The sequence below is a fragment of the Geospiza fortis genome, unplaced genomic scaffold, assembly GCF_000277835.1.
Source record: "Geospiza fortis unplaced genomic scaffold, GeoFor_1.0 scaffold221, whole genome shotgun sequence".
Taxonomy (NCBI): Eukaryota; Metazoa; Chordata; class Aves; order Passeriformes; family Thraupidae; genus Geospiza; species Geospiza fortis.
Genome location: NW_005054395.1, coordinates 2,230,021 through 2,247,207, shown reverse-complemented (window position 1 = coordinate 2,247,207; position 17,187 = coordinate 2,230,021). Strand labels below are relative to the sequence as shown.

Here is a 17,187-nt window from a genome sequence, read left to right as displayed (position 1 = left end):
CTGGATGAAGTCCTGGGCGCCGCGGGGCTGCTGCGGGAGAGCCTCCTGCCCGGTAGGTCCCGGGCGGCTCCGCTCAGCCTCTACCCTGCGCAGTTTCCTTCTGGGAGCGAAGCAGCTGCGTTTAAGGGATTTTCCCAGCTGCGTTGGTGCGGCGGGAATGTTCCTTCTGTGTGTGCTTTTCAAGGATCTGACCAGTAAAGGTGGGCAGCAGATACGCTGCCTGTAATTCGGGGAAAAGCACATTAAAATCAACGTGTCCAGAGGAACCAGCCTACTGAGCCCATGTTTGCAAAGCATCAATGCTAGTAAAGATAGTTGGACTGCATGTACAAACAACACGTGTATAATATGTGCTAAACTTATTCTTGGTAGAGTTAAAACATCAGAAACTTTCCCGTGGCCACTAAAAACGGGGCTTTGTCTTTTGTAGGTGTTCTGGCGCAATATGTCAGCTGCTTAGAGCTGGTGAACAAAAGACTGCCCTGTGGCCTTGCTCAAGTTGGAGTGTGCTTTCATTCTGTTCCAGAAAGTGAACATTCTGTATCGGGAAATGAGCAACACAACAAAAACCTTACAAGGTAGAGTAATAGAGCAGTTAATCCCTTAGCATACCTAAATCGTTTCACTTCTGGATTATTTTTGAATGCTGTTTCTTGCTTTTCCCTTGTTATTTCCCAAGGTGTTAACTTGCTGCCCTTGCTGTTGTTTAAAGAATAGGCGAGAGGACCACGTCTCTGCTTGCCTGGTTTAGTTCTCCCAGAACTGCAGGACAGTGGCTCGATTACTGGCTACGCCAGAGGCTCCAGTGGTGGAGAAAGGTAACAGCAGCATAACCACGGGGAATCTTGGCCTGCTCCTTTATGCCTTGGGGAGAATAGTCACCGTGGTTGGTTTTATGGCCTTACATTGCTGGCCTGTTCTAGGTGCATTTCTCGTGGAAATTGAGAAGCTACTGAAGTTGATGACAAACCTGATAGTTTATAACATGACTTGCAGAAAGACAAATGTTTTGTGTTTGTCAGTGATGTGAGATGAAAATGCCATAAATCAACCAGGAGATTTGGGCTTTAACTAATAAAAACCTTTTGATGAAAATCAGAAAATGGTACTAAAATGACCCAGGCTTCATTTTGCATTGCAGACTTGGTTTTTGTAGTTACTATGGGATTTGCAGTAGTGATCACCTCTTACACCCCTTATTTTCAGTTTGCTGTAGGCCCGTCTAACTTCAGCAGCAGTGACTTTCAGGATGAAGAAGGCAGAAGAGGATTTAAGTTACATTATAGCTTTCCCTGGGGGACAGAAACAATAGAAACGCTGAAGAACCTTGGTGATACTGAACTGTTACAGCTGTATCCAGGAGAGAGATCGAAATTACTTGTAAGCTTTACTGTATTAAACGTTTTTCCTGATAAAGATGGTCATGTGTGAGGGAAATGGTTTCTTTGCTGATCCAGTTGCTTAGCATGTGGCTGGCCTTTTATTCATTTGCTGCAAGAACAGTACAGTTGACACTCTGCAGTCAGACCTTCATTTTCAAAGCTGATAAAATAGTGTTTGGTGCTTTTTTTTTTTGGCAAGGAATTCTTCAAAATTAGAAATGAGCCCTATTGACAAGACAGCTGTTGTCAGTGGCATAGCTTTTACCTGTATCTGTGAGTAAATGGAAACACAAACTCACACTGTGCTTTGCACTGTTCAGTTTGCATCCAGAAGAGCCTGCAGATGTGAGGGGTTTTATTTCTTGCTGTAGCTTGTTCACTTTCATGTATGTAGAAGTTTTTATAAATTAATGGGTTATAAAAATAGCTTTATAGAAAAGGGAGGGGTGGACCAGAAGGAAATGTCTCCACTGAATATGTTGAAGAGGGAACAAACCTAATAAATGGCAATGTTTGGAGTTAGGCTGAACAGATAAAACCAGAATAACTTTGTATTTTATAGTAAATTGCAACCTTCTTCTCATGACAGTCCTGTCTTTCCTGCTTTTGCAGTTTATTTCTGCAAAGCTGGGTTACATAGGGATTTCTCAGAATGTGGGGACTCACGGTCGCTTGGAAGTAGTCTACAAACCTCCAAAAGAAAATGCAGAGTTTCAAGTGTATTTGCCATAGATTTAAATTTATGATCAAAGTGGCAGAGCAAGAAACAAATCCCATCCTGCCCTGACCTGCTTTCCCCACTGTTACAGCCTTACCTGGTTACAGATGCACTGCTAAGATTGCTGGTAATGTTTTAAATAAATGTTTGTATTTTAAATGAAATAAGAGTGCTTGAGCTCAATGTCTGATTATACATTTAAAGCAAGTAAAAAGCTTTTGGGGACAATCTTTGATGTTTTCCTACGTGGGTTTTTTCTCTTCAGGGTCGAGATGGAAGGAAGAATGTCATCCCTCATGTTCTGTCTGTGAATGGGAATCTGGACCGAGGAGTGTTAGCTTATCTCTTTGATTCTCTACAGGTAGTTGAGAATCCATTAACAGCAAAGAAAAATTCTCAGAGAAAGGTAACTTTGTGTAGAAAATGTCAGAAAATAAGTACAACCCCCCTAGACAATATGGTAAATTCAAGCATGGCAATGTTTCCTTTTCCACGTGGCCATCCTGATCCCTTCCCAATGGGTGCAGACTCAACCCTTTCACTGGCAGCACCAGGCTGGCCCCTTGGCACAGCCCCTGTGGCCCCTGTCACCCACATAAGCAATTTTTCTCATTCTGAGGTCCCCTTTTCCTGTTTCACCCTTCTCTCTGATCAGTAGATATGATCTTGCCATGCAAGTGATGGAGTTAAGAGAAATTGGAATGTAGCTGCAGACTGTGGGAAAGAGCAATTTGTCTTTTCCACCAGCATTGGAAAGTGGCTGAGAAGAGTAGAGAAAGTGAGTCCCAGGTGGCAATGGGGCATCTCCCCAAGGACCATCATTCTCCCCACTTTTCCTCTGTTTTCTGGAGTTGGGGTGCTGGCTGTCAGTGCCTGGTAGCCAGGCAGATGTTTGGGCTTTAAGAACAGGCAGTAGACTGGATGGGAGCTGCCTGCTGGGCTGGCCAGTCCATGCTGGACTGGCTCTCATCACTCTGGCTCCATTCAAGATGATGGAACTCTGCTAGCAAATCTTCATCTCTTTTCTGGAGCTCAGCCAAAATAGAGTAATTTCTGCCATGTGAGTGTAGCTGGGCTGTGTGCTCATTGCATAAAATACAGCTTACTTCTAATGCAAGATTTTGTGCTGTAAGAAAATTTATGTATGTTTAGAACCTTAATTTAATTTCTAAAAATTTGCTATTTCCTACTTCTGTTTAGAATTGCATGATATGTTTAGTAATCTGTTGGTTTTTGTAAATTTATTAGGTACTTAAGCTTCATCCTTGCTTAGCACCCCTCAAAGTGGCCTTGGATGTAGGAAAAGGTCCAACAACAGAGCTGAGGCAGGTATGTTGTAAGAGAGTATTTTAATTTTGAGCATTGACTCTCCATGTAATGTGTTACAGTTCAGACACTGTTTATGTTGAGGAAAATCGTGCTGCTGCTTTGACTCCTGGAGATTGCTGGTTGTGCAGAGTTCATGGTGCTCCTACTCTGCAGCTTGTGGGTCACAGCCAAAGGAATTCACTGCAGGCAGTTCCTTGTGTGGACAAATTGTCTTTGTCCAGCTGATGCTTGTTTCATGCAAAATTAAGGAAAATTAATAACACCATCCCTCTCAGCTTAATCTTTCAGAATTATCTTAATACATGAGTTGCACAGTCAGAAGGATTTTTTAAAAGTTTTCATTTAAGTCAGTCATGAAGTCCCTGTGGAAGGGAGGAAACTTACACTGGCATGTTTTTAAACAGAAGTGGAGACAGAACTGCCAGGCTGCTTTCTGATTTGAGATTATTTCAGCCAGCAAATAAACACTTGCTAGGAATGTTAATACCACACTTGTTAAGAGTTTTAATGGTTTCTTTGTACAGTCTCAGCCCTCAAAGTCTGTCTTTTAACTTTTGTTTTTAAATGAACACAGGTTTGTCAAGGATTGTTCAATGAACTGACAGAAAGTGGAATTTCTGTATGGCCAGGTTATCTGGAAACTGTGCACGTGTCTCTGGAACATCTTTATACAAAGTAAGGACAAACAGTCTTTTGTAAATTAAGCCATGAAGGTCAAAGATAACGTTCTGTGGACTGCTGTGAATATTTCTTTTTTCAGTAGGAAGTCATTGAGTGCAGTTACTGACTGAAGGTGTGGATCCCGAACTACAGACTTGGGTTCAAGTAGTTTTATTATGAAAAGCATATATCAGCTGATTTTTAAAATTAATTGAAGTAGAAGCCTTTCACATGTTACTGTTATTTCCCTGGAACTGTGAAATACCTTTTAAAAACTCTCATTTAGAAAACAAATTTCTTCAGATGAATTGTCAGCTCACAGAACTGTTTCCCACCCTCACCCCCATTTTTGCATCTGGTCTGGTTCTGTGTTTCATTCTTAAGCACTCTTTCAAACAACCCACTGTGTCTAGTCTTGAACTTGACAGTTCTTCCAAATCTGGAACCACTGCCATTAGTGATGTGATGGAACTGTTTGTGGACATAAAAACAGTTATTCCATTTGGGGCTTCATTATGATTTGTTAATCATGAGTAGATGTGGGGCATATGGCTCCTCATGTCAAAGCATCTTGAGCATAGTGATGTGTGTTTTTTTCTGACAGAAAAGAAATGCAACCTCTTGTTCATGTGCAGTAAAACAAATTCTGCTTGTAGAAAAATACTCTTTTAATAGGTTACTAAATAAGATTCTTTTTATATACTAAAGTAGCCAAGTAATTTGAAGACATGTAATCAGGAAAGCAAGGAATGGCAACAAGAAAACTGGAGGTGTCACACCAGACTTAGTGCAATACAGCAAAACTAAATATGTACAGTTTATGGTCATTTGTATGTAAATTATCTGATTTTTTCCATGCACCAAAACCAGTAACAGGTGGGTTCTTCTCTCTGCAGGTACGATGAGATGAGTATTCCCTTCATGGTCTTGATAAGTGATGGCACTCTAGAGAATGGAGTGGTCCAGCTGAGAAGCAGAGACACAACCATGAAGGAAATGATGCACATTTCCAGGCTGAAGGACTTTCTAACTAAGTATGTTACATCAGCCAAAAATGTGTAAACTTAAACTTGTTGAATAAAAGGATTTTCTTAGACAACTTTGCCTGAACTGGTTTCAGCATTGCACGGACTCAGTGGTTTCTCTGCAAACAGTTCTGCTAAAACTTGGTGTTGCATCTGTTTTCTGTCAAATCTGGGTCTTCCAGGTTGCCTTGGGAAAAGGGAAGAGAAAAACTTGTCCCTTATTAGCAAGGCTAACCATATTCTTGTTCATGTTTTTGGTTTTAATATCATACTGAAAGTGCTCCACCCTAAACGAAAAATTCAGCTTTCCTCTGTATTGCTGACACAATTGTGATCTTTGCTGGAAAATGGTATTTTATATAAAAGACTTCCAAATCTTAAATATTTTAATAATATCGGTATCTTTTCTCTGCATTTATGTTCTTTTATAATTTTTATGTTGGGTGTCAGCAAAGTCTCCCAGTGCTACATGGGCCACCACTGATGTTTGATGGAATGGCAGGAATAGATTTATAATTAACAGGTATCTTTTTAGGAATGTATTTTAGTCACATGGCTTCAGTTCTTAAACATGTAAGCTACTTCATCTTGCACTTGATAAACATAAAATCAGAAATATATTACCAAGAGTAACAGAATAACAGATTTAAATATTTTTAACCGGTATTTTCTGTGGACAAAATATCTGTATGTACAAAATGGGGGAAAAAGACTAATGTGTGATTGCATTTTTCCTGTACCTAAGCACAGTGGTTAAAATCAGATACAAGAGTTTACAGAGATACAGAACTGTGTATTTCTGATCTTTTCTAGATTTCCAGTGCCTGTACAACTTGTTCAGTCCTTGTATAAAGTGCAGCAAGGCCCATGGCCTCTGATAGTCATCAGTGTCATGAAACATAAGAACTTGCCTTAAAATCTTCTTCTGCTGACATGGTGCTAATTTAACTCTAAATGAGTTCTTTTTAACAGCAGTAATAATTGCTTATGCTAGATATAATCAATGTTAGCATAATATGACTTACTGAACTTATGGAATTCTAAATAAGCTGGCTATGGAATGGTGTTAAAGCAACCCAGCAACATCTTAGAAACAGCTGGTAGCAGGATACAGAATTTATTTTTAAATCAGCTGTCCCAAAATTAATTTTAGCAACCTATCCCTACTCTGAGAGCTGAAATACTGTTGAACTGAGAAATTGCCATCCTTGCAGGTACATAGAGGCCAAATACAGATCCTCTAGTGCCTAAGAGGGATGTTTTTTTCTTTTTTTGTTACACTAGACAAAAGCCTTTTGGTTATCTTACATCTGCGAACAGTCCAGTTTCTACTTTATGGTCAGGAACTTAAATCTGTGTGAAAGCTTTGCATGTCATTCTAAGTTTTATCTGTTTGCTTTTTCTCATAAGTTGAAATCCTTGATGCTATGGCTCAGAGATTTTGCCTCAAAAGTGAGCTACACTGTCTGTCTACAAACTGATTAGGCCAGGAAATTGGTACCTAATATCATGTCTTTGTATGTAGCTTGCTGGAACTTAGCACATTTGGGGGCTGAAAAATTCTTTAAAAGTATGTAATTAAGTTAATCAGAAAAAAAGTCATACCTGGTACACAGTCTCTGATGAGGACCTTTGAATAGACTGTACCACATGCCCTCTTCCCTGCTAAAAGCCAGAATAACATAATTCATAGCTGCTTTCTTGGTACAGATACACAGAAGAAGAATTAACATTACATCAGCCATGTGGTTACTAATGACATCTGTGTGGTTTCCTAGTGAGGCTGTTGAATTTGCCATAGGATGGTTTGTTGGCGTTTTTCCTTCTTCTTCCCCCCCTCCCTCGAAACAGTTTTAAAGCTATTTTAGTTTTTCCATAGTAACTAAGCAATTTCATAAGCAATTGCAAGTATTTAAGCCCTGCCTCCACCCAGCAAAGTTCCCTCAAAACATATTTGTGTGCATCAGATATTCCAATATTATAGCTTGAGGTTTTCACCTTTTTCCTCTTCCCTTCTAATAATGGAGAAGTTGATGTATTCTTCTTCTGGTCTAACAGGCTCTGGTTTAAAGATGATGAACAGCAGTTAACTCAATTACAAACAACTTGAATCAGACATTTTTTTTCTGTAATTTTGAAACAAAGCAGTGAGATTCCATACTGAATAGAAATCATGGAGTATCCATGGGCTTTATCAGAGCTCTTCTCACTGTCCTTGCAGGCTGAGACCTGGCACAAGCAGCAGCACAGCACTGAGCTGACCCAGCAGGGCAGGGAGAGCTCTACCTACTGCATGAACAGGAAGGCAGGTTTGTTTGGAGGCAGTTTCTCCATTTTGATATCTAGAAATTTGAAACAATGCCTTTGCTATTGGTTTGTTTGGGGGGTTCTTATTCCCCTTGCAAAGAGGCATTCACATTCAGGGCAAATGTAGAAATGTGCAAGTTCAGAGCATTGTGGCTGTCAGGTAATGTCTTCATTCTTGTGTGTTTTCTGCAATTCAAGCACTAAAATGTGTTAACATAGGTCAGTTGCTTTGTTGTCACTTCAAAATTTCAGCTTGAATTTATTTTGAATCTTGCCAAACTTAAGAAGGATTGAATAAATAACTAAAGTACTGAACAATTTTGAACAGAATGCAGGAGCTGTGCAAGTTTGATTTTGCTACAGCTTCATAGAGCTCACTATTGTCTGTTAGTAAATGGCCATTACGCCCTTTTTTATTAAAACCTCAGTATTTAACCAGCTGCAGTTTTGGCTGCATGGCTGTCAGATGATGCCAGATATGGGTTCTGAGGGATTTCAGATAATGCCTCTGCCAGGAGGGTCAGTAGATGTCCCCTTCCAGTACCTGAAGAAACCTGCCTGACTGCAGGGGGTGACAGGAACTTACCAATCTCCGAGTATATGACTTCATTTTCACACTCCTCTGCATTCACTGTTGAAGTAAGGCCAATTGAGGGCCTGGTAGACTTAAATTTTTCTGCAAATTGTAAAAGAAAAAGGTGTGTTATGTGTGTGTATTTATATATATTTCTTAGAAATAAACAGTTTCAATGTATTTTTTAATATTTGGAGATCTCAGGTAATATTGTTTTCACAAACAAAATTATTCTTTAACCGAGGGCATTTTAATAATTTCCCTTTCCAGTGAGGTCAGATTCCTTCCAGTGTTTTTTGTGTATCACATTAGCTGTTGCTTTGCCTCCCCCACCCCAGATCTTTCATCTAAAACACAGCTCAGAGATTTGGCCTTGTCAAAGTCTTGTTAAGCTGCTGGTGCTGCTTCAGAGGAGATTCAACAACATGATAAAATACCAGGAGCTACTCTACTGAAAACATGATCTTTACACACTGAAATATATTGACAACATAAGTGACCTTTGGAAAAAGAAACAGACATTCAAATAACTCACTTGCTTTATACAAAGGAATTAGGAAAAATGGAATTGCCAGAGCAAGTCCTATTATAAGTAGTAGCAGGATCAGCCCAAGAGAAATTATCAGGGGCTGAGAATGGCTTCTCTCTTCTGCCAAAAAGAAGAAAAAAAATATGTTTATGCAATGAAGTGTTGTTTCATATTTTAAGTATTTTCTGTAAATTGAAATCAAGACTTAAAATTTCTTTCAGCTTTTAAATTAACTGGGGTTACTGTAACTGTTCATGAGAGTCCCAAGGGCTCTGTGCCCCAGCAGAAGGAAGGCAGCTTGCTGGTGCCACTTAAGCTCTTTTATGGGAGCAGAGAGAAAAATGAAACCAGACTCTCTCCAAGGTGGACCAGGGGTTTCCTGTAAAAGTGAGTCTTTTACAGACATCCCTCATTGTCCCTTCAAACTTCTATCTAGGATGCATGGAATTCTATGGTTTTGCATTAATTTTAAAATCTCAATTTTTTTAATTTAAAAAATTATATTTTGAACATCACATTGCAGGATCAAAATATCTAAACAGTTGCATAGTTACAACATTCTGAATTTTGTGTGATCCCAGTTTGTCAGCAGTAGTAACCTCTTTTCATTCATACCTGCTAATGTAAAGTTGAAAGCGTTGCTGTATTTTGTAATATTGGGAAAACTGTTATTAGCTTTGCATTTATAGGTTCCAAAGTCACTAAGGGAATTGATAAATAGGAAAATCACAGCTGCTTTCCTCTTCTGCATTGTCTTTTGGGGAGAAATGTTTTGTGTTCCTTTGAAGAATAGATACGTGATGGGAAGGGATCCGTTCTCCGAGAAACAGGACAGGGTCACGTTCTGGCCTTTCTTTGCCTGAGAGGTGGGTGAGCTCAGCACTGGCTTGGAAATTGGCTCTGTAGAAAGAAAACTGAAGAGTCTGAATCAGAGAGTACAGGACAAGCTCCAGGCAAGACTTGGAGTGAAGTGACAACACTGGCAAAAGAGCTGGGCATGGAGGATGGAGGGGTCGTGAGCCAGGTGGGAGAGCGCTGCCGGCTCCTGAGGTAAAGAACAGCAGCAAAATTCAGCTCCTCAGTCAAGAAAAGAGATGGCTGTGTGCCCCTGGAATAACAAGGGCTGGGAAGGGGTACAGCAAGACATACCTAAGAGGGTGAAGTTGAGGCTGTTGCTGTATTTTCCACCACTGGAGTTGTTATACTCAGCTTTGCACTTGTATTCCCCCACATCGCTGGCAGAGCTGATGGTCAGGGTGAACAGTGCAGGGCTCAAGTCTGACCTGTTTAAAGCAGATACCTGCTGGTTGTGCTTGAACAGTGTGTATCTGACAGGTGGAGATCCAGGCTCAGAGAGGCAGGAGACGGTCACATTCTGCTTCATCATCACATTCAAAGTCCCCTGAACCACTTCCAGCTTGGGATTGGACACCATCTCTGGAAAGAAAAAAACTTCTGAGTGAGTTGACCACACCTATGACCCAAGAAAGCCCCAGATTTGTCCCAAAATATGTTGACAACCAAGCTATGCTTATTTGTGTTGAAATGGCCCATTATACTTTCTCCACCTCTGATAGCAGGCAACTCAATAACTTTTCAAAGCCAGAATGCAGCTTCACACATGATGAACAGTGCCTGTGTTCATGCAAAAGAGGCACAGCCACACAAATCCCACAGATGTGTTCAGATGAACCAACAACGATACTTTTGAATTACAGCAGCAATTAAAATAATAGAAGTATAAAAGATTAAATCAAATATTGTGGAGTATTAATTGTAGGAGAAAGTAACCTTATAAATTAGTTGAGAGGTAGCATGTGACCCTGAAAGCAAAAGCAGTATTTTATTTGTGTCTGTTAACAGACAGAACTAACCTTGTGTAAGTAGATTGAACATATGAATAGTAGCAGTAAGGGCCTTGATGGTCTCTCAAATTTGTTTCCTTTCATGATCTTATACAAATGAATATGCAATGAAAACCTGTCTTTCCATAGAAAATGGTACTGAACTAGTCATGACTAAAATAAATTACAACATTTCCATGGGGGAAAAATGTTTTAACAAGTTAAAGCAATTTTGACTTTACATACAGGTCAGCAAAGAGATGGTTAACTTTGTATAGAAACTTTTAAACTGACTCATTGCACAGAGAGGCAAAAGATTTAATTTGGCATGAAATTTTTTGGCATTTTTAAATTCCTCCCCCATTTTTTTTTGGCTAACAGTCAATCTCAGCACATACCTCAAAATCAACAAGAGAACCTACCTTTGCCATTTGCAGTAGTTTTCTGTATCTGTTGAGACATTTGAGCTAAGAGAAGAAAAAGAAAAGCTTTCAGTCAAGAAACAATGGTTCTGCTTTAGAAAGATTTGTAATATGAAAGAAACATGTCCTTAGCTTACAGTAGGAAAACAGCAGAATTGTGAGAAAAAACATTTTCTGGATACTGGGCAAGAGAGCTGGTGCAGTTACATGACAGAGATCTTTCTTCTGAAGGAGATGGAGGAGTGGCTCTAGGGCTTGAGGAAGTTCTAAATATGGAAACTGTGCTGATCAGTGCTGATCTTTACTCATGTTTCTGTGGAGAATTTTGTCATATTTCACATACATTTAGCCTATGGCAGGCAGAGGAGAGGGCAGAGAGGAGCAGTGGGGTGGGGAACAGCAGTTTGGGACACAGGCAGATGTGTCCAGCTGTCCTGAGCCATGGCAGCAGTTTGGGACACAGGTAGGTGTTGTGCAGCAGTTTGGGACACAGGCAGATGTTGTGTCCTGCTGTCCTGAGCTGTGGCTGAGTTGTGCAGCAGTTTGGGACACAGGTAGGTGTTGTGTCCAGCTGTCCTGAGCTGTGGCTGATGTGAGCAGCAGTTTCTCCCCTGAGCTGTGTGGTAGAGCCATCCTGCAGTTCAGAACCAGGGACTCACTGAGGGTGGAAAAGGCCTCTAAGAGCATCGAGTTCAACCATTCCCCCAGCACTGCCAAGGCAACCACTAAACCCTGTCCCCATTTAAAGGCATCTCCATGTCTTTAAATCCCTCCAGCTGACTCCACCACTTCTCAGGGCAGCCTGTGCCAATGTCTAACCTTTTCCATGAAGAAATGTTTCCTCATATTCAATCTAAACCTCCTCCAGTGCAACTTGAGGCTGATTTCTCTTGTCCTGTCACTTGCTGCTTGGGAGGAAGGACCAACCCCCACCTTTCACCTTTTGGGTAGTTTTTCCAGCACTGTTCTGGGAAAGGAATTAATGAGATCACTGATCCATATCAAAGAGACACATATTTGCTAGAGATAGGGCAAGTGATAATATAGCTGAGCCTAAGGATGTACGTGGCACTGGGTGTGTTTTTAGCAGCAATACAATTTTTTAAAAACAGTCTAAAACAGTCTAAAATCTGTAGAAGTTTTAAGATGTTAATAAGTATTTATAGCTAGCCAGCTTGTTAAGAAAATATTTCAGTTGAGCTTCAAATATTAAGCTATAAGGAAGTGAAATCTTGTACTAGAGAGTACAAATCTCATAAAGAATTTGAGTTCAACACTACTGCATAAACAAACCTGATGACTAATTTGATGAAGTAATCAGTAATACAAAGCTACATAATGACAGGCTTGGCAAGCAGATGTTTTTTACTCTGGGTGAAGTAAATGTCAGCTATGCATAGGCAATGCCTTCTGCAGGACTCCAGGCCCTGTTGTACAATTGCTTACACAGAAAATGACTTAATAGCAATCCTTGTCTTATTTCTTCTTTCTTTCTTTCCACTTCTGAAGGCAACAAAACAAGCCCTGCAGCCCTTCCCTGGGTCATACAGGATCCCTGCCCCATCCTTGGCTGTTGCAGCATTGCAAAATTTCCTCACAGAACGTTGTGTGCACTTCCTTCCTCCTTGGTTTTTAAATTTTGGTGGAGGTTTACTTGTTTGGGTTTGTTTTCTTTTAAAATTTCTTTTAAGACAGTCTCCACCCTCCTCTCAGAAATGTTTCTGATGTGGAAATGCTGTCAGCAAACCCCAAGAACGGAACATCTTTTCTCAGCTGTCAGGAAGCACGTGTGAAAGTGCAGCTGTCCGAGGGAGGATGGGGCTGTTTGTGCATTTTGCTGTTGTGGGAGCCTGCTCTTATCAGAAACCTTCACAAATAGCCCTCAGGAGCCCTGGCTGCTGGTGCTCACCTGCAACCCAATGCTTTTTTAAAGAAGCTGCTTCATTTTGTGTGTGGGTAAAGGAGCTGTGAATTTAGCCATACCTTGTATGAAATAAAAGTTTAGGTGTCACCAGAATCTCTCATGTCCAGCAGCTTTCATGGTGTGCAGGCTCCCTCAGGATGCTCAGCCTGAGTGTCCAGGGAAGACAAGAGCTGGTCCAAAGCTCTGGTTTCTGTTTGGAAGTGAGAAGTTTGCTCCCATCTGGATTGTTTTTCAGGCAGAGCTGGCTATTGCCTTTGGACTAAGAGGATGTTGGTTTTTTCAGCATGTGTACAGAGTTTTATAGCAGCAGTAAGGTACTGTGTGAGCTTGGAGTTCCCTTTTTATTAGATTTGCAAATTTCCTGCCTGGAATTAATGTGGTTGTACATGCAAAGAGAACCGAATAAACTTGACAAAGAATAATGAGCAGAACATTGCAGAACAGAAATCATCCAGCCAAAACAAGTAAGTTAAAATACCAGAAAGGGAAATATGTATCACAAAACAAGTTAAAACATCAGAAAGGGAAATATGTATCACTTGGTGCTGTGACAATATTCTGCCTCAAGCAAGCAGGTGGAAGGGAATAAGCCAAACTGAGCTCTCATTCCCAAGGTCAGTTCTTTAACTTGGGATGGTATTCTGTAGTAAGAACTTTGTCTGTTCTGTTACAGGCTTCCAAGGAAATTTGTGTGTTTCAGCAGAGTTCTAAGAATTTCTCTATATATTTATTCCCAGTCCCAGTTTCTTATCCCAAGAGGTCCTGCAGTCTGGAGGAGCACCTGCTGCAGTGGAAGTCTGCAGAAGGTTTGCCAGAAAATCACATGGACTGACAGTTATGTCTGGTGATGGATTAAATCAAGGCTTCTGTTTTGTCTGCAGAAAGGTTTTACTTTTATAGGCAGGTTACTCAATACTGGATTTTCACACTCCTACTCAAAAAGGCTGTGGGGGCAAGTCTGCTGTTTATTTCAAGTACATGGTGTTTGATTGTGAGAGAATTGTTTTTCTGGAGTACAAATAAGAGAAGAAGAGGAAAGGATCTCCTTTCTATGCATATTTAAGGTAGCTTTACATTTCTTCTGGCTATGAAGGAGAATTTTGACATAGTGAATGCTTTTCAATTGTCTGCAGATTGCAAAGAGCATGTCAGCAGGTGAAAGGAACTTTTGGGCACCCAATTTAATAAAGCTAGCAGCTCCCAAATCCCCCAAAGATGAGATACTTTTAAATTGTATGTCTGTCCTCCAAATCCTCTCACAGCAATGGAAAAGGAAAGAAAAAAATTATGAAACACCAAAAACTGGGGTTACTAATGCATTTCTCTTGGGATGAATTCAAACATCACTGCATGAAAAGTGTTCAAATGTTTCAGGAATTGCTGTAAGAGTGCAGGATAGAGTGTTCTGTTAGCTTAATCACTCAGCTTACTCACAGGTGTAATTTTAACTTTTTCCTGGTTCCCAACCTCTGATAAAAGTTAAACATCCCCCACCCAGTACTTAACGTATTTAATGAAAAAATGTTTAAAAAAGAACACATATTCCAGGACTGACTATATCTATTTTTCAGCCTTTTTCAAGCCTCTCTTGGTGTACTCTGAGGTGTATCTGAGGAGTGTCTGCCCCTCTGTGCAGTCATCCATCAGTTATATGAGGAGCAGCAATGGCTGGCTGTGTGTGGGCACCTGCAGCAGATCAGGAGCAAATCAATTCTGCCTCTTGGTTTGCACAGGCTGCTGAAAGATTTTCTGTCAACTTGGATCAGCTCATTGAGTCACTACCAGCTGAATTTTACTGATGAAACTGATGGGAATGATGCTTGTGGAATCATCAAGCGATATTAAAATAATGGTAAGAGAAAGAAAAATATTTCCAGGATTAATTCCCTCTGCAGCCAGAAGTTACTGACCTCTCCTCTGTCAGTGCTGATGCTCTGATGGATATTGCTGCAGAGCTTGAGGCTGTTTTCCAGCTGCATCTGGAAATGCTGGAGTTGAGCAAATCCTGGTCCATTGCCAGTAAAGGGCACTGTGTGACAGTGACAGGGTGTGATGTGTGTTTCTGAACGGAGAAACTTGCTCATCCAGTACTGGACAGCAGCTAAAAATGTCCTTGAGGAGCTGAATCAGTCACACTACTGACACAGAGAAAGTTCCAGGTGTTCCCACAGACCATGATCACATTGTAATCACCAACTGATCTCACATCTCTGAAAGAAGGAATTTCTCTTATTTGTCTGAAAGAATTTCTAAGTGTGCTGTGTGAAATACAAGTCAAGACAGATTTCCAGTGCTCTTTCCAGTCTTGCACTGTACCAGTGAGGAAACATAAAACCAAATAGTAATGATTAGCTCCTGTTGTATAAAAGCAGAAGTTCCGGGGTGAAAACCTCAGTGCTATTCTGTCATTATCAGCCTTCTGGTTCCTTTAGTTACTTGTCCAGGTTTAATTTATGTTGCCATTTGGAAGAGGTGTTGGATATCAGTCATCCAATGTTTAATTGTGAAAGGGGGCAGTGAGGGAAGCCCAGTGTGCTTCACTGTCTTGCTCATCTCCCAGCAGATGGTGCCATTGTGAAATGTAATTTATACCCAGACAAACTGGGCAATCCAGAGTTTCTGTAAATTGTAATTTGTGGAGCTTCCAGACTTCTCAAGAAAAGGCAATGCTAATTTCTTTAATGTTCTTGTAAGTGTTCAAATCCATGGAGAAAAATTAATTTTTTATTCTTCTCTAGGGAGGTATAAAGAGATGCTTTTAAAACAAAAATAATTGATGCAAATGTCCCACTTTCAAGAGAAGACAATATGCCCTGAAAATGTATGCAGAAAGAATTTGTTTCATTCCCAGCTCACCAGGGATTTGTCTGAACTTGTGAAAACAGCAGTGTTGTTATAGTTCTATTATCTGTGAGTATACTGAAACAGAATTGATAAGTAAGCAAAACAAGTCACAGCTGTAAGAAATCAAAGCAGTTAAACAATTGTATGTGTTAGGATTGAGGGATTAAAAATCAGAGTTGTTCTTGATTTAGTTACTGGAGAACTTGTGTTGACTTCAGTGTAGATAGACATACATTTCTGAATTTAAAAATTTTATAAAATAAAATTTAGAAAAATTCTAAACATTTGTAGATAGACCTCTATAGCAGTGAACTGTATTTAAAATCAGTGAACCTACACACGAAATTATGTGGAGCCTCCATGATCAGTGACAAGATTTCTGAGCCCAAAAATGTTTAATTAATAATAAATCAGCCAGTTGGAACTGGAAGCCTTCATCTTTTCTGAAGAAAGTGCCATCAGGAATGGGCATTTGGGACCAGGGGACCAGGTCTGGGGACCCCAGAAGCTTGGCTGGAATTGGTGAGATCCAAGATGTCTGTGCTGGAGGTCAGTGCTGTGGCTGCTCTCTGCTGTGAGCACATGGAAACAAAACAGCTGCACGCTGCTGGGAACTCTGAGCTGCCTTTCCTGTTGTAAGGGATTGCCTAAAAACACTCTATTTGCAGAGGGAAAAAATTGAAAATCTTATTCAGCATTTTTCCCTTAGTTAGGGAAATAGGCTTTGCCTCTCATTGCAGCAAAGCTCTGTTCAGTTGCCAGAGCTGGTGGCTCTTAGGAAATGTCACATGTGAGCAAACAGCAGAGGATCCAGCCAGTAGAAACAGGGATTGTGAATTCCCAGGTGAGGTTTAGTGTGTAAGGGTCCAATTCATTGGCAGTAGATTAAATGTGATGATTCCCATGGGTTTCAAAGGGCATTCAGTCAGATTATAATGGCTATTCTGGCTGCTTCAGAAGGTGTGTTGCATTTCTGAGGTCAATCCTGCTTTTCCCACAGATCTAATAGGGATTGAATAGAGTTTTTTATATGATGTGAATGAGACTAAATTTGATCTTATGTAATTCAGAAATATGTATCTTGAGAGATGGCATTAAAATGGCTGTCAGGAAAATATGCATTTGTGTTACTGGCACAGGTACTTTAAGTTTACATCATTTAGGCCAATGTGGTTTCCAGTTTAAGCGTGGAAGATGGTATCAAAATGTTCTTGTGTGGTTGAAATGTTTTTTCTCTCAAGTTTCATATCATTTTGGCCCGAAATTCCTGCAGTAGAATTTAATTCTTGGGTTTTGGTCAATAGCAGCTTGATTTTCTTCTCCAAGACACGTTGAGGCTTGTCAGGAATATGACAGTTTAATCAGCCTGGAGGATCTTGTGAAATGGACTTCACTTGGGAGTGACATCTGGCAACAGCCTCCAGTTTTGGCACCACTAAACCTTAATCCTGAGCTATTTCATCCTAAAGCTGGCCTTTCCACGTGAACCTGGCTCTGACCTGAGCCCTGCTGGCCCTTCTGAAGGATATTGGCCCACCCTCACCCTCCTTCCCCCTCTGGAGCTCAGAGGAACCTTTGTCCCCCTGTGGGAAAGACTGTTGTGGTTTTGCTGGGCTTTTTATGTCCTGC

General features: G+C 40.5%; 2 protein-coding genes across 2 annotated transcripts; one reads left to right on the top strand and one right to left on the bottom strand.

Annotated features, from left to right (window-relative positions):
- POLG2 (DNA polymerase gamma 2, accessory subunit) lies at positions 1-5,188 on the top strand (the record flags this gene model as incomplete). Its single annotated transcript, XM_031060914.1, has 8 exons — positions 1-52; positions 431-578; positions 713-818; positions 1,207-1,380; positions 2,366-2,506; positions 3,349-3,429; positions 4,004-4,104; positions 4,986-5,188. Coding segments are annotated over 8 exons (969 nt in total), but the record flags the coding sequence as incomplete, so codon positions are not given.
- Positions 5,189-6,344: 1,156 nt separating this feature from the next.
- On the bottom strand, positions 6,345-11,490 carry MILR1 (mast cell immunoglobulin like receptor 1). Its single transcript, XM_031060913.1, has 9 exons — positions 11,450-11,490; positions 10,928-10,971; positions 10,791-10,835; positions 9,674-9,961; positions 9,140-9,424; positions 8,531-8,644; positions 8,008-8,097; positions 7,113-7,175; positions 6,345-6,779 (listed from the first exon to the last, which is right to left on the bottom strand). Exons 1-9 carry the CDS (start codon positions 11,488-11,490, stop codon positions 6,679-6,681), a joined length of 1,071 nt encoding a protein of 356 aa, XP_030916773.1. The 3' UTR covers positions 6,345-6,678.
- Between the last annotated feature and the right edge of the window lie 5,697 nt (positions 11,491-17,187).